The sequence below is a fragment of the Phaseolus vulgaris genome, chromosome 3 (assembly GCF_051622355.1).
Source record: "Phaseolus vulgaris cultivar YP4 chromosome 3, ASM5162235v1, whole genome shotgun sequence".
Lineage (NCBI taxonomy): Eukaryota > Viridiplantae > Streptophyta > Magnoliopsida > Fabales > Fabaceae > Phaseolus > Phaseolus vulgaris.
In genome coordinates, this window is record NC_143500.1 from 39,870,722 (window position 1) to 39,892,465 (window position 21,744).

At 27.1% G+C, this 21,744-nt stretch overlaps 2 protein-coding genes across 2 annotated transcripts; both read right to left on the bottom strand.

The window, feature by feature from the left end:
- On the bottom strand, positions 1-2,935 carry LOC137807531 (SPX domain-containing protein 1). Its single transcript, XM_068608215.2, has 3 exons — positions 2,309-2,935; positions 1,602-1,728; positions 1-732 (listed from the first exon to the last, which is right to left on the bottom strand). Exons 1-3 carry the CDS (start codon positions 2,591-2,593, stop codon positions 248-250), a joined length of 897 nt encoding a protein of 298 aa, XP_068464316.2. The 5' UTR covers positions 2,594-2,935; the 3' UTR covers positions 1-247.
- A 10,820-nt stretch (positions 2,936-13,755) lies between these two features.
- On the bottom strand, positions 13,756-15,052 carry LOC137807532 (ethylene-responsive transcription factor WIN1). The gene is made up of 2 exons (XM_068608216.2): positions 14,827-15,052; positions 13,756-14,712 (listed from the first exon to the last, which is right to left on the bottom strand). The coding sequence occupies exons 1-2, from the start codon at positions 14,904-14,906 to the stop codon at positions 14,100-14,102; spliced, it is 693 nt and encodes a 230-aa protein (XP_068464317.1). The 5' UTR covers positions 14,907-15,052; the 3' UTR covers positions 13,756-14,099.
- Positions 15,053-21,744: the final 6,692 nt, after the last annotated feature.

Genomic DNA, 21,744 nt, shown 5'->3' on the forward strand with positions numbered 1-21,744 from the left:
TGATCTACAAATGCATCCTTATATAAAACAGACACGGAATATATAATTACATTACAGCACAATATGAACGTTAGCAAAATGTCAAAACATAACTTCTTTAAATTACAGAGGTTTTATTATATGGAACCTATAATTCTATAAAATTAATTCCATCTTTACATTTAGCATCTTACATCTGTGTTAGTATCTAAGGCATGCATAACCGAGGCATCCGATTAAAAGAAAAAAAAAAGTGATCAGAAAATAGTCATCCCACTACTTTGCTGTCAAAGTAACCCAGCAGGTTACTTGGCTGCTTGTTCAAGACCGGGATTTTCTTCCATGTTTCTTCTGAACCACTTACCTTCAGAGGTGGCAATGAAAACATGCTAACAGTTGAGCTTCCACTTCTAATTTCCTGCAAAACATGCAAAGCTGATACTGTACTCTTCATATAAAGGCTCTCCACGTACTCAATCTCAGCTAATTCCTTGGGAATCAGCAAACCACCATCACTCTTGGTAGTGGTTGAAGTTGAAGGATCACAACCTTCAGCTTGGGGAGTTGTATCACCAGAAACTGGAGGAGGATCATTCTCAGGGAAAAGACGGTCCAACATTGTTTCACACTCCTTTACAAGCTTGTACAGCAAGTCAGTGGTAAAGAAAGGTTGTTGCAAGACCTTCTGAATGAAGGGCAAGCGAATGAGAGCACCAGTTCTCTTGTCATACTTCTTCAGTATTTTCACTAGCCCTGTGGGATGAAAATCAAGGTAAAAAATAGATACCTCGAATGGAACAATTGATTTAAAGAAAGAAACATCACAAGTATCACATTCTTCAATTTATGCCCAAGATAACTAACTGGGGGCTGATCATAGAAGCATATATCTTTAGAGCTAGTTTGATCTAAAGCTGTGGTTTCCAGCTAAAAAATGCAGAGTAGAGATACGATTATCACAGAAAATCTGTCTGAAAACCACATATTGTTCATATTCCATGTGCTTCTTTAGCATTTTCAAACCGGAATCACTTTCTAGAGGCAAGAAAAAAAAAAGTGAAACTCCTCTGATCGTTTATGCTTTAAGATGATGTGACCTTTGTATCTCGAATATTTATTAAATCAGCATCATATTTAATTCAAACATGATATACTATTCTTGAATTGGCTTGCTTACCAAGTAGATAGAAGAATAGGAAGCCTAATTATAGAGGTATCAAAGGGGCCAGATGTCCAATTTCAGAAACATGGATATGTTCAAAGTAGTAGATTCTTTATTCCAAGAAAAAGCATATGCTTTGTCCTACCAACTTGGGCAAAGAATTTTGAGGAGCAATGGACTATATGTATGGGAAACGAATCCTATTCCATCGCATTACTTGACCATCTATTGTACTTATATAAGTGCTATAAATCCAAAAATAACTATTTTCAGGAGTAATGGACAACTTGTATTGGAAATGAATCCTATTCCATCTTAATGATTTTCCCACAGTACTTAGAAATGTCGTAAAGCTATGAAAAACAAGTTTACTTGGGCAAAGTTTTAAATGTAAAGAATCCCGATTCCAATAACAATAAAGAGAAATAAGCTAATATAATAATATGAAAGTTAAAAGAACCTGTATAGTTAAGGGCACTGTAGTTTTCCAGCAAGACCATCTCTCCGTGGAAATCCACAATTTCCTTGCGGATTTTCATCATCTCTTCACTATAATCCTTAACTTTGGCCACCCTATCTTGTAACTCCTGTATATTCCAACGATAACAAACATTAGAGCGCCCCGTTATCTAACTGTTTTATCACATAAATCACTCTGCACCAGCCCAAGTAAAAATTAACAGGTCATACTTAATATGCTTAACCAGCGGTTACCCATAAATAATCAAAAGACCTGAAGAAAAACAGTCATAATCTTGTGCAGAAGAAAAACAAGACAAATTAGCATTGCCAAATTGCAAAAGAATCTTGACCATATTGCCTAATCAAAACCACAAATTTAGTTTAATCTCAACGTCATTCTTCCACGTTCATAGCTTGTGAATGTACAAGTTTTTTCACTAATTAATATTAAACTCCACAATAACATAACCAGATGGTAACAGAATTCCGCGAAAAATACCAAAACCCACTCATTTGTTAGAAGGCCAATAATAAGGCCAAACTCCTCCAGACAACAACTAAAAAAGAAAAAAAATCCCAACAGTTCAGTATTTAGTTATTTAGCATTGAATAGAAAAAGAAAACCTAAAAAATCCAAAAAGAAACAGATCTTCCACGCAGCTAAAGAAGAGAGGAGACAGAAAGAGGGGGAATCAAAGAGAGTACTTTGAGTCTGATAATGTACTCTTCCTCCTTCTCTACGAAGAAGGTGTTGAATTTGTCGAGTTCATTCTCAAGCAAGTTGCGGAAGTCGGTCTCCTCCTTGGACATGTCGGTGGCAGTGGCGGCGGCGGCATCAGGCTTGAGGCGTTTTCCGGGGCGGTAATCGGCGGCAGCGGGAGGGTCGAATTGTTTGAGCTTCTTCTTGAGTTCCTTGTAGGAGAGGAACTTGTCGCGCCACTCCGGCAGGGTTTTCTCGATCTGGCTGCTGAGGCTCTTTCCGAATTTCATGGGTTTCTGTTAGGGAAAGAGGAAAATATTGGAAAGAGGAATTTAATTTTAGTAAGCAGAGAGGGGAAGAGAGGAGAGGACATAAAAGAGGAAAGAGGTGATACATATAACGGTTGGAGGAGGGAATATTCGGAGGGTATTGTTGGAATATCCGTAAAAACAGTATATTTGGGTTTTATTCCTTTCTTTCTTTCTTTCTCTCTCTCCATACTTGCCACACTCCTTCTCTTTTGTACCCTACTGTACTGTATACCAAGGAGAGAGCAGTGATTTTTGTTATGTGTTGTCGTCCTCTGCTACCTAACTGCATTTCCATTTTCTTTCACTTTCTACAAACAAACTGTTAGACTAACTCAACTTATTCATATATATTCTATCAAATTTTCTAATCATTCAAACCTTCATTAAATTTAAATATTTCCACAATGGCTACATACCCTACTTCAAAATATATTATTGCTAAAATAAATCGTTAAACAATTCAAAAAGTAATGTTGTTGTTCAAAGATCACTCAACTATTAGTAAAATAGATACATGGTTTTTTTTAAAGAAAAAAAAAGTAATGAGGAAAGAACTATAAATAAATAAAAAGTAATAAGTTTCTTGACAAAAAAGTTACAAGAGAAAACAAATTTCACTTTGACCTGTTGTAAGGAAGGAGTCATAACACGTTAAAAGAGAACTACGTAATTTAAAATAGGTTTTTATTTTAAAATGTATCATTTTTTTTTTTAAATATTGTCGATGGATGAAGAATGCTAATTGTATTTAAGTTAAAAAAAAAGTTATTCATAGAAAGAATTAAAATAATTTATTTATTTAAATTTAAAAACATAAGATAGCTAAGAACAGACTTAACTCACTTACAAAAATTGTTATCTAAATAAGATTATTATTTTCTTTCACTTTCAAGTTACTTTACCTTTTTATTTAATATTATAAATGCGTCTTAATATACGCTTAAATAATCTCAATCTATCAAATTCATTATTAATTATGATTATATCATTTTCTTACTATGGAAAACATACACTGGACAACTCACAATTTTATGTAGGAAAACATAATCACTTCTCACGATTTATATTTTCACATTTCATATTTATATAATTCACTTATCTAAGCATATTGAATAAATATTAATATTAAATTCTCTTACCTAAATGTAAGTATCCCCTCAAAGTCTTCCTTGTATCCTTTCTTGATCCAACCAAGTTTTTTTTTTTTATACATGTGTCAAATCCTATACAAACAACATTTTCTCTTCACAAAACACTCAGATATTAATCCTTCGATACAGAATTAATTATTTTTCCAAATTAAAAATCTTAATAAACTTAATTTGATTAACGCATTCACATTCTTACTTTCTCAAGATTGTATTTTGTCATAAGCCTATTTTGATTATTCTTTAACTTTACATAAAATCGAACGAGGATAGAGTTTAAAAAAATTAATTTTAAACAAATTTAAAACAACAACATCCAATAATAATACTAATAATTTAAGAAAATATTGATATTATTCAAAATATTTTTTAAGAAATATATCTTCTTTTGTAAACAGAAAAATAAGTCATTATTATTAAATAAAATTTAGATTTATTAAAAAGCAAAAAAAATATAAATAACACCTATAAATTATTACCTCCACAATAAAACTGACAAAATAGGATAAATTCCCTATCTAGCACCATTTACACTTTTATTTCCCTAACTAGCACCCTTTTGTTTTTATTTCCCTATCTAACACCCTTTTGTTTTTTTTCTCTATCTAGCACCATTTCAAAAAAAAATTAAAAAATAATAAATTAATTTTTTTTTATAATTTTAATTTTGAATGCATTAAAAAATAAATATTTTTAATGTTTAAAATAGTTAGAAATATAATTAATGAATAGAGAAATGTATTTTTACAAAATAAAAATAAAAAAGTAATAAATTTAAAATGTTTAGTTTAAAAATTATTTTTTTAAGAATGATTAAAATAAAAAATTAAACTCTACAACAACATAAAAGTTGAATATATAAACATAAATTAGTATTTATTTTTATTATTATTGATGACGTAATTATGTTAATTTTAAGTAAAAAATACATGACATAATTATAAAAAAAAAACAAAGTTAAATAAGGACTGATATGAACATAAAAGAACAACATGATCGAAAAAAAAATGTTCATATTGTCAAAAACTAAGACACACATAAAGAATATGTTCCAACATTACTGGATTGTGCACTTCTCGTCATTAATTATGTTTCATTTCACACCAACTATTTAATGTACCATTGAAGAAAATATTAAATGAATTATCATCTTTCATTTATTTTCATTTTTATGATCAACATATACTTATCTAGTATCGCCTTATATCTCTTATATTTATCTTATTTGGATTTATTTTTATATATTTTATCTTTATCTTAATTTGTTTTGCCTTTATTTTATATCTTTTATGTTTTTAGTTATTATTTTTTTTCTACCATTCTTTTTTTTTTATTGTTGCTGTTTTTATTTTCTATACTCTTTTTTTTCATTTTTTGCTTCTCATTTTTAAGCATTAAGTGTAACATTTGCATTAATTTTTTTTTTAGGATTTTGCATTTAGGGTAGACACTTCAATATTACTTGTGTATCCACTATTAATTAATACTAATTGACTTTGATTTTTTTTGTAATTATGTCATGTATTTTTTTGTAATTATGCCAATAATAATAAAAATAAATAGTAATTTATGTTTATAGATTCAACTTTTATGTTGTTGTAGGGTTTAATTTTTTATTTTCTTCATTCTTAAAAAAAAATAAACTAAACATTTTAATTTATTTTATTTTATTTTATAAAAACTCATTTCTTTGTTCATTAATTATATTTCTAATTATTTTAAACATTAAAAATATTTATTTTTTAATGCATTCAAAATTAAAATTATCAAAAAATAAATAAATTATTATTTATTGATTTATTTTTGAAATGGTGCTAGATAGAGAAATAAAAAATAAAAGAGTGATAGATAGGGAAATAAAAACAAAAAGGTGCTAGATAGGGAAATAAAAACAAAAGGGTGTTACTTAGGGAAATAAAAGTCTAAATAGTGCTAGATAGAAAATTTACCCGACAAAATAAAGTGTATTAATATACATATATTAATTAAAAATCATATATATATATATATATAATAGTCATTTTTGTTATGAAAAACATTATTAGAAAAAAATCTATTAAAGGATACAGATAACAGAGTTATAGAAGGATCCTAATATTAATTGGGTGTCTTTTCTAATTATTAGTTGTTTATGTGTATAGAGAAAAATAATTTGGTGTCTTTTCTAATTATCAGTATGTTAAAACATATGACATTAAACTTGGAACCATTTCAACCATGTTAAATTTTAGATGTTATTGACTTTTTCGTGATTTTATCTTTAAACCAAGTCATGCAAGTCTTTTTATGCTCCATCATCATTTATTTTTGCAGTTGTCTTGTGTTCTTTCGCTGACCTTGTGTCTTATTTAGTATATTTATTGTACTTTCAACACTTTGTAATGGGATTTGGTTACCATATTTATAGATCATGTTGTGCCAATATTTGGTGGAAAATTTTACAAAATTAGCTTTCTATATGTACACTGAGTAAAACTTAATAGTTTCTTTTAAAATGTAACTTTCAACTGTGGTAAATAAAAACTAATTTTAGAGACAAAAAATAATTAGTTGCTAGAATGACAAAATTAGATACTATATTAGAGACTAAAAAAATTACTGGTATCTAAATTAGTTTCTATTATTGATAAATAGTTTCTAAATTGGTATCTAATTAGATAAATGTAGCTTTGTTTCTCTTTATAGAGGTGAATAACCTTCATTTTGTCTTGTGTGTTATGGTTCTAGTATTTAATTATTAATTCTTTTTCTCTTTAGTTAAACTTAAAATGAGTGTACTAATTGTATATATTCAGATAATTTATTTGTTTTGATTTGAATAACAAAAAATAAAAGATATTCACTCTCATATCCTTTGTCTTCAATTTACTCTTTTGTTCATCTTTGTTCTCTTTTGTTCACCTCTGTTCTATTTTGTAATAAAATCTCACAAAAATATTTAATCCAAATTTTCTACATATTAGTTATTGATAAAACAGACTATACCAGTAATATAATTAAAAAATAATAGATCTCGTTTCATTTTTTTTTAATTAAAAGTGAAATAGAATGAAAAAGTGTTAGCAAATAAGGAAATTGAGTTAACTATATACAGTATAATTAACATTTTATGGATAAAAATACCGTTGTCAATATAGATTTTACTAAAAATAGTTTATCATATGCTCCAATAAAAAATAACCATAAAATTATTGTGATATTATACATTATTATCATTAAATATATATATATATATAATTCAATTTTATTTAACATTTAAAAAGTACATGATAATAATATTAAAAGAAGAAAAATTCTCATTTTTTTATAAAAAATAACAAATTCATATATTTATCTAAATTTATTTTCTTCTACTATTAGTAGAGTAAAGTAAAGATTAAATCCAATATCATACTATTTTCACAAGGGAAAGAGAAGAATTTGTTGTTTATATAATAGTAAAAAGTTGATTAGGATTCTTTATAAAACAAAATTATTCGAGGTATGACTTTGACGAAAAGATCTAATTGTATAATATATTTTAGTCATGTAATTATTTTTAAATAAAGTATAAATTTTAACACACTCTTCATGTGTAGGAATGGAATGAAACTGACATAAAATGTCCAACTAATCTTGTTAGATAAATATTTGATAAAAACTTTGAAAATAAAATTTAAATTTAATTCAATTCTATAAATTAATATAGTAAATAATATTTTTTTTCACTTATATACTATAATTTAATTATATAATACCTCATAGCATCTTATATAACTTAAGTTAATAGAATAACAAACTAAATTATATTTATTTTGTTGAAATAATAAATTAAAGTAAACATGGTGAGATGAGATACACAAGAGAGAAAGTGACCTTTGTTTTGCTAATTACTGAGGAATGGTATAATTCCAAGGCATTTGGAATATCCTCCCGAAAGTCACACATGTGATCATTTTCAGTGTCCACCGTTCATTCGTTGCTTTGCTTTCTTCTCTATCAAATAAGAGTATTCTTAATGGGGTCTTAAGATTATTATTTCAAAAATAAAAAATATTGAAAAATATATAAAAACGTTTGAAAAAATTTAAACATGCATTTTTTATATCTTAATACAAATATTTTGTAATTTTTAATCACTATTTTCAAAAAGTTTATTAGCATCTGCTAAAAAGTGATGGTACTTGTGTTTTTCCTTCTTGCCTCCAACTTTATGGCCACGTGTCCCTTATCTACTGGCTACCTGTGAAAGTCCGCATCATTGAATGGATATTCTTGGTTGTATTTTAAAATTAAAATGCATCAGATTTATTTACTGGTTTTATCACATTATTAGAAACTATGGGAGATATAATTTTTAAATTAATTATTGAAAAATATTTTATAATTAAGTGATGGTGTAAAACTCTTTTGCTTTTATTTTATATAACCTGTTTTCTAAAGAAATGTCACATTTGACCATTTCACGGAAAGTAGGAAAATGAAAAATATAAAATTTAATTAATTTTTAATTATTGATACTAGATATTAATATAATTCCTAATTTTTTAAAAAATACTATACGTGAAAAAGGTGCACTTTATATTTGTTTAAAATCAGTCATTAAATAGTAAAATTCAGATTCTTTAAATATGTATTTAAACTTTTAAACTTTAATATTTTTCTTTTAATTTGATCATGCATCTTTAATTTGGAAACCCAAGGTTATAGTCAAAATTGATTCATCATTTGAATTAACTTCTCTAATTCAAATCTGATGTGAAATGTTTATTTATCAGACTCCATTGTAGAAAAAAAAGAGATGAAAAATATATCAAAAATTGATTAATAATATCTATGCCAACCTTTTGTATTGTATAAATAAGTTTAAATGAATAGTATTTTATTTTCTAACAATTTTAAGAATACAATTTGTTATTATTTAAAAATTTCACAATTACATTATCAAATAATATTTTAAAATGGCTGTTTTCATGATTTAAATTCGTAAAATTTAAAAAAGAAAAGAAAATAATATATTTACATTTTATAGTTACAATCATTGTATTTTAATCTCAAGACAAAAACTTAACTCAAAGTTTGATTTATGATAACATAACATGAAACAAGAAAGGTCAAATACAAAAAAAATGGACTACATCATTATAGTCACAGTAATAATTACACAATTTAATATTATGAGAAAGAGAAAAAAATATTTCAAATAATATTAGTCTTCTTTCCTCAAATTAAACATGTGTTAATTGTGTTAACAAATCTTCAACATTAATAATTTTGAAAAGTAAAAATAATTATTTTAAAAATTATAAGACTTAAAAAAACACTGTGAAATCTTGGAATTATAAAAACTTAAATTTGATGAACAAAAGAAAGTTACTTTTAAAATATCAAGTTTATAGCTAGGGAGAAAATCACATACAAATCTAAATTTTGGTTGAATGAGATTAGTTCTTTAATATGTGAAAAATGGTCTTAACATTATTATCTTTGCATCCACAACCGCTCAGAAGACAAATAAAAAGAATAACATATATCCGACAATTAAAGACAAAAATAACGTAATATATTATAAAGAAAATGTATGTCTATTTACAAATGTCTCGTAATAAAATAATATTTAAAATAAACTAAATTTAAAAACCCTTTATACGTATATAATAAGACAATAGAGAAAGAAAAAAAGCTTTAGCATATTCCTTTCTAAGTCCCTTTATTCTCTACAATGGAAGGCTTGAGATAGAGCTGGGCCTCCACCTTTTTCTCTTTTCTATATCTCATGCTTTTATTTTAAATTAATTAATCCAATATCAATGCATCCCTCCAAAAAAAATTATTCCTCCTTCTCTATACATTCAAAAAATTATTGTGATATAATTATAATTTTCTTTTAGTGTGTCAATGAAAGTGAGCCTGCTTGCCTACAGCGGTATTCTTTGGGCCTTGATAGCTTCTTATGGGCTGGATGTTCTTTATTAGGCTGGACTCTTTCTTCCTGCACCTCTATATGTTCTTCTGTCAGACATATAAAACGTGAAAATACATTTTTGTTTTTCTTGTGTCAATCCCATAGAGTAGCTTCCGGATTATGTAATGCAGACACACATTTGAAAAAAGATTTTCGTATTACATAATCTGGAAGCTAAAACAGACTTTCAGATTATATAATCCAAAAAATAATCATGCATCTTAAAAAAGGTTTATAAATTATGTAATCCAGAAGCTGATTACAAATTTGAAAAAAAACTTTTTTGGATTACATAATCTAAAATATTACAGATAGATATTTTTAGAAATACAAAAATTTATGGAGGTGTGAGAAGAAGATATGGGGGTGAAGGAAGAAATAGATGCTCGTACAACCTTTTTCTCTATTTGCACGGTCTTTTCCTTTTACCAAAATTAAATTTTATAATGTAATACATTCTACTACACTTTTTATATCAAAATATATATATAACATTATGTTTTACACCACATTTGAAAAAAATTTCTGTATTACATAATCCGGAAGCTAAAAGAGATTTTCAGATTATATAATCCAGAAAATAATCATGCATCTTAAAAAAGATTTCCAAATTATGTAATCCGGAAGCTGATTACGAATTTGAGAAAAAACTTTTGGATTACGTAATATAAAATATTACAGATAGATATTTTAGAAATACAAAAATTTATGGAGGTGTGAGAAGAAGATATGGGGTGCAGGAAGAAATAGTCATTAGGCTGATGTTAATCATGCTCGTACAACCTTTTTCTCTATTAGCACCGTCTTTTCCTTTTACCAAAATTAAATTTTATAATGTAATACATTCTACTACACTTTTTATATAAAAAAATATATAACATTATGTTTTACACCACTTTTTTGTTGTTGTAATAATACATTTTCTAGAAATTAATTTCAAAATGTAACTTTTTATAATACCAAAACCAGTTTTTGTAATACAATAAAAGTTATATTAGCATAAGGTAAACAATATTTTTCAAATTTGGCTTTCATGATATAAAAATGAATTGCATAATGAAAACGAATTTAGTTAATTCATTGTAATATAGCTATATGATAAAAATTAGGCTTAGTGATCATAAATTGATAACATAACAAAACTAATTTAAAAATTACTTTATATATATAGTGTTAAATGCATTAGTACAATAAATAATGTTTTTTTCGAATTAGTTGAAATATTTATCATCTTAGACATCTTACTAGCATAGTCTACTTACAGTATAAAAAATAAAATAGAGAGAAAAAATGTTTAATTTTTTACATATTTAATCAAGTATCAATGACTCTTATCCTCAATTTAATGAGAAAGATTTACATGTCCTCATCACCTAATATTTCATCGTATAAGTTAAACTAATAGTAGAACATAAATATGTCATTAAAACACCTAATTTAATAGTTACATTATATATGATTAGTTTTAAATGGATTTTGAAAGAAGCCTATAAATGGAAGACCTTACTATATAACCACTATTATAGAGATAGGTTTTGCGTGTTAATTAAATCCCAATAATTCAAAGCTTATAACGTTACCACGTGAATATGTCTACATAAAAGTAACGGATGGTACTGGCTATGGTAGTAATTTCAAAGCTTATTTAATGAGTTAAATTATTGTCATGTGCCAACAAACCAAAGAGAGAAAGACAGCAATTATATGTAACTACACAACTCTCGCTTTTAGCTCATCTACTTATCTCTTCCTAACTCATTATTCACTTCTCATGCAAAACCAAAACTTCAATACATTTTTAATTCTCCTTTTCCAATGCAACACCTGATTCAATTCTTTTACATACACATTTCACAATTTTTATCTATGATAAATGAAATATACTTTCATTCATGCATCTTTTTTTCCCTTCTTTATATATTTATCAGCATTTCAACATGTATTTGTAGAGCTAGTAAAAAAATATGTTGGTTAGTAGCATAATTTTAAAGTATGGTGATTTGGGTTTTATTTCAAAATTTATATGGTATTAAAGGGATAATCTATTCACAAAATAATCTCATATATTGAGTTATAGAATATCTCGAGAAGTTAAAAAATAGTATATCTGTAATTAAAAATATTTCCTCCCTTTAAGTAAGTTAATTCAATCAACCTTTTAAAATAATCAAATAGCATAGACATAAATAAATTAAGCAACCAGTTTTGAAAATGTTCTATTATTTATTTTATCTCAAATAATGTATTACGTAATTATTTCAATTATTGACTTTCTCTCGTCATTCTTATTCCACACAAAAATCATTAGTTTCTCTTTCTTTTATTTCATCTTACAGTGTGATAGTTATACATGGAAACACAGAATATGGTACGATCGAAGTAGTTTTTTGAATGAAGGGATTACAAAATGAAACAAAGAAGAAGCGAAAAAATGGAAAGAATTCATTTAAAAAAAAGATAAATTTATTGACTTATATACTTGTGTGTGAGGTGGAGGCTCAAATGAGAGATTTTTTTTGTAACTATTTACAAAAGTTTAAAATATTTAGACATTTTGTTATATTAGCACTTATAGTCTCTTTTCAAAATGAAAGAATATGAATTAAATTAGAATTTAAAACAAAAAAGTAAAGGCTAATTAAATAGTCATTATATTAATACTAAATATATTGAAAAATATTAAAATTAAATAGTCTCCATTGACCCACTTATAGTTTTTAAAATAAAATTTTACATGTATAAATAAATATAAGTGTATAAAAAATCAAAAGTAGAAAAGGATAATACAAAAGGTTACTAATAAAGTATAAAAAAAGGTTATTAAAATATAAAAGGTATAGATTAATTTTATTTATTTATTTTTTAATAAAAAGGAAAATATGTAAAAGAACATATATAAGTTTTTTGCATTAACATGAAATCGATATATTATTTATATTTTTTATATCAGACTTTGAACTAATATAAAAAGGTATATCTTTATCAATTAAGTTATAATTAATATAGAAAGGTTTCAACCTATCGGTTATTAATTTAACTGAAAGAAAATATCATTTTTTTAAAGAAAGGATAAAAAGTTGGGAGGTTCCCTTTATTGGTTAGCTTCGTGATTGTCACAATGAATAAGAGAATGTGACAAAATAAAAGTTATTCCTATAAATTATAAGAAAGATTATAAAAAAATAAGCTAAAATGATCTCACAATTTTTTTTATAAGTTCTTCTAAATACTTTATAAGATAAACTTAAAAATGAATTGTTATATATAACGAGATATAAGAAGAACAAATACTAACTAATGAAATTTATTATAATATATACATATATGTAAATATTTTAAAAGTAAATTAAATTTCAAACAAATAATGTAACTTTATTTAACTTTTAATTACTTTTCTTTATCATTCGTAATTCTTAATCTGACTTTGGCAAATAATCTATCACGAAATCAATTTGTATCATACGCCTAAGATTTTTTTCTATTTTCATTTTTCATATATGGTGATGGCATTCTAAGATGGGCTGAACTTATCTTCACAACTCACCTTTTAACCGTTTCAAATAATAATAAAATATTAAATTAAGTTATTTAATTAAAATATAAATTAATCTATCAGATAAAAGTTAAAAAAAAAAGTTATAAAGAAAGACTATAAATTTAGGCAGTTGTCACATGTCATCGCTAGAACTTAATTGTGAGAGCACCTGTTGACTGTTGAGATTTGTTTGTTTGCTTGCAAATATATAAATAGTTGTGACGTGGTAGGTAGATGGATATTAATTAAATTATATAAAGTAGTATATGCTATTTTATAAAATTAAATATGCGATTATATATATATCAATTAATTTATTAGTTAATTTTATCAAATATTTTTTCAATTAACAAACTTACAAATTTTCAACTCTTCACTTATAAATTTTAGGCTAATTTTGTGAAATACATCCGAAGTAAAATTAATTTCTTGTTCGAGTGGAATAAAAGTGAAGTGACTGGAAGAACCAAAAATAAAGCTTCCAATTATCATATCATAATCCAGCAAAGCTAAGGATAAAAAGATATTTATTATTAATGGTAAATAAATCATGAACATTTCAATGAAGCAGCAGATGGTGGAGCACTTTATATATGCACTCTGAAAAATATTAATTGAGTATACATCTATCTTGTTTTCTTACGTGTATGACTGAAAAATATATCTACACTTATAATAAATATGACATACATGAAAATAGATATGATATAAATTAGGATAGATATATGATACGTGGTTATATATAGCCTATAACTATACCACTCTTCTTTTCTTTCTTTTTTCCCAAATAAGGACAACCCTAGTTGAAGATGAAGATCAAACATGCATGTGATACCATAACACTGGGGGGAAAGATGCTTAAAGTAAAAAGGTGTCATCATCGGCACCATCCCTTTCTTGAATGTTGTTGAATGAAGGACTAGGGCAGTTTCTGTCGTTGAGGAGTTCCTCTATCATCTGAAGGGCTATTCTCTCTTCTTCATCAATCTCTCCTCTCACCACTTCTTGATGATGGTGATGACCTGTCACACCGGATGGAGGCTCATGGTGGTGGTGATGATCAGAAGAAGGTAGAGAAAGAGAAGTGTTTCTATCAGCTTGATGAGTCTCCTTGTTGGCACTCTTGTTTTCCAGCTGAACTGTCATGACCCAATTTGAATCCGAACGTCTCCCAGCGCGCTTTTGCCACACTCCGATGTGGGAGTTCTCTGTGTCAAGCCTCAAACAGGTCATAGAAGGTGAAGGCACCTTACCACATTTTCGAAGCTTAGCATGCAGGATTTCCTCCAGATCCTTGGAGGTGGAGGAGGGGCTGTCCTCACTGATAATGCTCTTTGGATCACCTTCAGGGGTTTGAGTTATTGGGAAATTTGTTTTGGCATTTCTACCACTCATCAGAATAGCAGCTTGATCGTAGGCTCTAGCAGCTTCTTCTGCTGTTTCAAACGTCCCGAGCCACACCCTTCTCTTACTGTTTCATAAACAAACAAACAAAAAATTATTACTATTTTGTTAGCAGAAGTTGGTTTTGATTTTGGGGTTTGTGGGTGAGGAAAAAGAATGTGGAGGAAGGGAATGAACTTACAGAAGTGGGTGGCGAATTTCGGATACCCATGAACCCCAATGGCGCTGCCTGACACCTCTGAACTTCTTTGTTTGTACCATGATGGGGTTCAGGGATATGATGGTGGGAGTGATTTTGGAGTGACAATAGTGATGGGGAAGTACAGAAGGAACAGAGTAGGAAGATATAAAGGGAGAAAATGAGTGGAGAGAAGCAAGTTTTCAACCCAAAGAAAGGCACACTGGTGTCGGCTAACTAAAACGCTCTAGTACAACAATTAAACATCTTTACCTAAATCTTTTCCTCAAGCAGTCACCCTTCAATAAATGTTTGTGCTTGACTTGGTTGTGACTCGTGAAGTCGTTGAACTAGTTACTTAATTTCTTCATGTTTTCTCTTTCTATGGCACATGGTGTGTGCACACTGTACTTGCGGCCCAAATAGTACGCAGTTAACCCAAGTGTTAAAGGTGACATTCACTAGAGTTGTATAAATCAAAACGCACGTTTGATGAAGTTAATTAAGTGTAGTAGTAATTCCAAATAAATGGAATCTCTAAGATCACAGCTTCTTGAACAACAGCTTTTGCATAATTGGGTTATAAATGTGGGTTTTTATTTTTGAACACTATATGAAAAGGTTGATTGGGGTATGAATTAGCTGAGATAAAGAGAGCATAAAGTAGACGTGGAGGAAGTAAGAGCGTGAAGAAGAGTGAGTTTTATTATGGTATTATTGGGGAGTGATGAGTGGTGGTGAACTTGGGTCGGGTACAGGTGGTCACGGGCCTATGCTAGCACATAATAGAAATAAAAAACCAATCCAGTATTGTAGGCATTCATCCCCTCCTGCTTCACCAATCCAAACCACTGGAAGCAGCTTGCATCCAACCACGAATCTCTCCAATTCAATTCACAATCACTTTCATTTAATCTACTATACTCAATTAAAATGGAATATAATATTTATTAATTTCAAATCACATCAATCAAATTCAATTAAATAATAAAATATTATTTCACTACCACCTTTATGCTTAATTTATACCAAGTTATTTGGGTTTTCGAAAGAGGATTCACTACACCACAATATTTTTTTAAAGAATACTCTATCTGGAGATCATATAATAACTAAGAATAACGTCAAATATTTATTCCAGTATATTCTAACCACTTAAAATTTTTCTCCTTTTAATAAATTTTTTAAACGTCCATATATTAATCAAAAATATATTATAAAGTTATTTAAGACTATCATACATATACAAGTCACTTCTAACTACAATAAAGACTTTACTAGAAAGCTGTAATTTCACAAAGTTAAGGATAGTATGAGGTTTCTTTTACCAACTTACAAAGACTGAAAAAGAAAATATAAGTTTGTAAGTCGCGTTAGGATACTATTATAATGAAAATAATCATTTTAATTGTTATAATGATTTTTTTTAATACAAAAATTATCTAATATTCCTATATTATTGTGAGATGAGATCGTCTGGATCTTAATAATAATATAAATATTACTATAAATAGTGTTAGTAATATATTTTCTAGTATCTCTTATTTAGCTGTGTTTGGTAAGGTGTAATATAGATTTATTATTACTGCTTTTAATTTCTTATTATTTTAATAAATCATTATTTATGTTTGTATTGCATCTAATATCGTTACCTTATGAGATGTTTAAGAAACATAAAAAATTATGATTTTGAAGTGTTTTTCTTAAAATTTAAGATGTGGCAGTATTTTTTTAAAAATACTCAACCTGAACTAATTTAACTTAATTGTGATTCAGTTGAATTTAATTAAATTGTTAAATAGAAAATACAAATTCAATATAATTCAACTCTATACAATATTTAACTGAGTTAATTAAAAATTACACTAATTTCAGTGCTACCTCACTTGCATCCTAATAAAGAAAAGTGCGGCTATATGATGATATCTATTATGCACACATCACTTAAAGAATGGACATTATGAATTAAATACACACATGTGAACCTTGTAATCTCTTCTATTTTAATTTCATTCACTTATTGTTATTAGCCGAATTTCTTATTTTATTATCGAAATAAATTTCTTTTAACGGATAAAAAATAATATTAACAAAGTAAACGACACAAAGAAATTAAGGTAATCATCAATCGTGTTAATTGTAAGGATCCTTTTAACTTAAGCATTATTGCTTAATAAAATTCATTAAAACACAAATGACATGACAATGTTTTATATAATGCTCAAGTTTTTAATATGTTGAGAGAGATTTTAGTAGAGAAAGCTACTCAAGTATTAATAGATGAAATTAAGTGTACTACCCATAAAATAAGTTTAAAAAAATTATTATAATAATTTTAGTATTTGAGTGAGTTTTTATATGAAATGTTTAAATTTATGCAACGTTTTAAGGCATGTTGTACATGTCTATTATATAACAACTACCTTAATCTATCAACATTGTTTAAAAAACTAAACGGAGAAATGCGCCAATTGCATTAAAGAAAAAACTACTACCATAAATGTATGGGTTGAGATTGAAAAGTTTTGGGGCTTAAATAATGAATGCATATTGGAGGCCAATTATGGTGGTATGTTATATGATTATATGTGATAATCTTAAAACATTTTTTTACGGTATTCTCTTTTCGTTACATACAAAAAATAGAAATTAATTTGAAAAAAAAAAACTCGTTGGGACTCATTTTCAATTTGAGTTACTAAACAGTAACAATTGGGGTTCTCCCAAAATGCTATTCAGAACTCCCATTTTAGTGTAATGGAGTTTTGGGTTTTTTTTTATTAATATATCACTTTATAAATCAGTTTTACAATATTAACTTAAACTTAAAATTCATTTTTTAATACAATATTAAAGCTTACCAATAAAAAGTGAGTATATAATATTTATTTCAATAAAAATCAAATTATGAAAAATAATTAAAATGGATAGATCGAAATATATATACAGGGATGGATTTAGGTGCATCCTTGCAAGGGGCAGCCCCTAAAATCAAAGGCCTCTAGTATTTTAGTCTACTGTATATGTCTGCTTTCGGAAGGACACTCCACCAAATCACTCTTTGTTGATCTACTTCATTTTATTTTTCTTCTACAAGAAAAAATTTATGCCTTTTATTTTGTGTCCCTCATACTCTTACTACACAACAAAATCCAATGAACCAAAATTTAGAATTTTTTTATATATATTCAAACTAGTAGAACACCAGTGCCCCCTCACGGGTTAAAGTACATATTAAAGTTATTAGAGAAACGTTTGCTAGACCTTTAACTTAATTTAATTAAGTGTTTTTATATTAAAACATGAATCTATCTTTAGTTTCATGACAAGTATAAATATTTGGTTTGATGACATTAAGAACTATGCTAACGAATAACTTTGAGTGGTGGTAATTAAAATTTAGTTTTTAAAAACTTAAATTATTTTGATTAATAAAAGAAATTTAAAATTAAATAATGGATAAATATCACAATAAATAATTAAAAAAATTAAATAATTACTATTATTATTTTTCGATTTTATTACTTATATCAATTTTTAAGAAAAATCAACGAAAGATATATGTTTGCGTATGCACCAATTACTTTGTTAATGATGATAAAGAAAATATTAGAAAAAAATTCATTTGGATTCCAAATTATTTTAATGAAGTATTTTTAGAACAAAGTGTTACAACATTTTGTTTTTACATCAAATCATCAGAAACTCAAATGTTTGGAAGTTACTTGTAATTTTTTCTGTAACACCCCATAATTTGCATATAACTATTACAATACCGGTTCTACATATTTTTATATAAGCTTGCAGTTTTTCAAAATATTCCTAAGACGTGATTAGGACATATAGAAATACAAATATTTACAATATAAGTTTTAAAATCAACGCCTTAAAACTCTTCTGATCCTCAAACACCTGTAAGATCATCTACTCGTGTGCGTAGTACAATCATCGCAGTTCAAACACAACAAGAAAAGCAAGGGTAAGCTAGTGAAAATAGAATTTTATAATATATGCAATTAAATCAAAAGAGAAAACCAAGTTACATGATCAATTTATCAAATTATACAATTTTCTTCAAATCCCAACATTAAAAAATTACATAGATCTCATATGGATCTACACATCCAAGATATTCAACAAACAACGTCTTCCGGAAGATCCGTATTAAGTAAGTCCTACCAGAGATTAACACCTGATCCAAGATTACCAGTGAATCCAACAGAAAGGATCAGGGTAAGTTCAATACAACCCAAGCCGTGCATCTCATATGTCACGGTGTGCATGAACTCCCCATCAGCTTCTCACCACCTGATATCTTAGTCTATGTGACTTAGATCATCAGTGAAGCTCGGAGATCTCTGTTACCACATAGGCATCAATACTTAATACACAACAAACATCAGTCCATACATTATCCCAAATGTATGAATTCAATTCCATACCATTCCGTCATACAATATCATTCAAAAAGTGATCCACAATATTCAAAAGTCTATTTGACATAAAAAAATAACACTTTAATACTAAATCATCAAAACTCAATATTTCCACAAATTTAAATAATATATAAACAAACAACTCAATATATATAAACACACAACATCCCTACAAGAGAGAAATTGAATATTGGGACCACGTCCCTTCCACATCTAGATCTTCTAGCCTAGGGTTCTATTAAAAATTAAATTTAGCTTCCCTTACCTCAATTGCTTGCTTTCCAAGCAAATTTTAGAATTTTATTCCCCACCGTTTGGATAAGCTTCAAGATTTACGGGCCTAATGCAAATTATTCAAACAGAACAAAATTTCAGTATATAATAGAATAAGTTGAGAGGATTAAACTTCTCAACTGACCCCACCAAGATTGATGACTAAATCCTAAGGAAAAACATAGAACAAAGGATATTTAGAGTAAAAATGAACTTACTTTGTTTGAAAATCTGATCGGGTAGAAATGTTCCCGAACTCCTCAGCTACAGCGTGGTATGATCAGATTCTAAAATAGATGAAGATTGGGAGAGAAAATTAAGAGAGAGGAAGAGAAGAAAATTGGAGAGAGAGAATGGAGATAAGGAAGAATAATGTGTGCGGGATTCTATTTAAAAAAAAACAAGCTGTTACATTTTTTTTTATTATAATAATGATAAAATAATATTTGAAAAAACTTCATTAAATTCTAAATTATTTTCATTAAGTGTTTTTACAATAAAGTATTACAAATATTTGGTCTAATGAGAATGACTTTAAGAAGTAACTCTATTTACTATTGATATTGTTTTTATGTATGAAGTTGAATTAATCCTATTATTTCTATGTATGAAGTTGAATTAATGTTAAAGTGGTTCGTTTTTTTATATTTAATTGTTATTGTCAATTAAAAAAATAGAAAAATTCTATTTGATGGATAAATTTAAGTGATTGTGATTTAAATATGTAGAGATTAAATATAAAAAATCAAACTAATTTCGTTTTATTTATAATGAAACCACTTTAAAAAATTAATAGTGATTTGATTTTGATGGTTTCTTTGAATGATGTGAAGTTGTATTGGAAAAAGAAAAAATATTTTGTGGGGTTGTTGAATGAGAAGTGAAAATGGTGTGAATTATTGTGAGTTGATGATGAAGTGTTTTAATTGCATGCCATGATGAGATTTAATTTGATAGTTTAGTACAGTTGGATACGGGTTTTTAAAGGAGTGGTATCTCATTAAGTGAATATAAATGTAGAAGGGCCACAGGGCGACTTTTTTTTAAGAGTTAATAAATTGGTTATCCACTAAAATAAGAAAAAACATACATAACTCACATACTACTATGTCGCCTCTTCCAAAGTATTCATAATTCAAGTACTGCTTTAATAAATGTATTAGTTGGAGCCGTTAAGGGAAACCAGGTCCTTATGTTATGCATCTTACTACTTTTCTTTCATTCAATCATTATAAAAACTCAACCTCAAAACTTACATTCCTGGGAATTAGGTTTTACTATTTACTAAATTTCCCTATTCTTCCACCACCCAACACATTCTCACTCCTTCTACTACCCTTTCTCTATTCTTTTTATAAACCTTTTCTCTTTTTTTGAATAAATTATATTAGGGTAAGTATAAATTATAATCTTTGAATAAATTCTACCGCACCAGTTTATCAGTTTATTATAAAGAAAATATTACTTTTCACAAATTAATTAAAATGTACTAGTTTATAATTATGTTTTGTTCAATACAATTTTAAAAATAATATAAAGTTAATTTTTTTTTCAATTATAATCTAATAATGCATGACTATCAATATACCATCATTCTATTATAAAATATCATTATTATTATTATTCAACAACAAATAATTCAGTAATCACTAATTACATGAATTCACATCATAATAATTATATATATTCTATATTTTTCGTTGTGAGAGTGATTTACGTACGAATTTGTATATAAAGCTTGTTTAATTAATGACAATTACAACACTAAAATGAGATTTGTCTTTAATCTAATAAAACAAAAGAAATACCTTACCAAACAAAATAAAAAATTGATGTTATCATTATCACACAATTGTGTGTTGTATCTGTGGAAAAAATATTAAATATCAAATTTATCGTGTTTGATTATTGAGATAATATTAAAATACTCAATCATTGAATTACTATATATATATATATATATATATATATATTTTATTTTTTTTTATTTTTTTTTTAATTTCATAGTCATTTTCAAATTACTGGTTTTATGTGGATAACATTAAACTTTTAATTTTAAATTATTTTTGTGTTCTTTTTCTCTACTTTAATTTTGACATCCAAATAAACAGGAAGAATGTTCTTAATTTTATTTTTCTTTTCAAGAGTCTCTTTCTATAAACATCACTCTTTCGCTGTCTACTCTTTTCCTTTTCACATGCATGAAAAATAG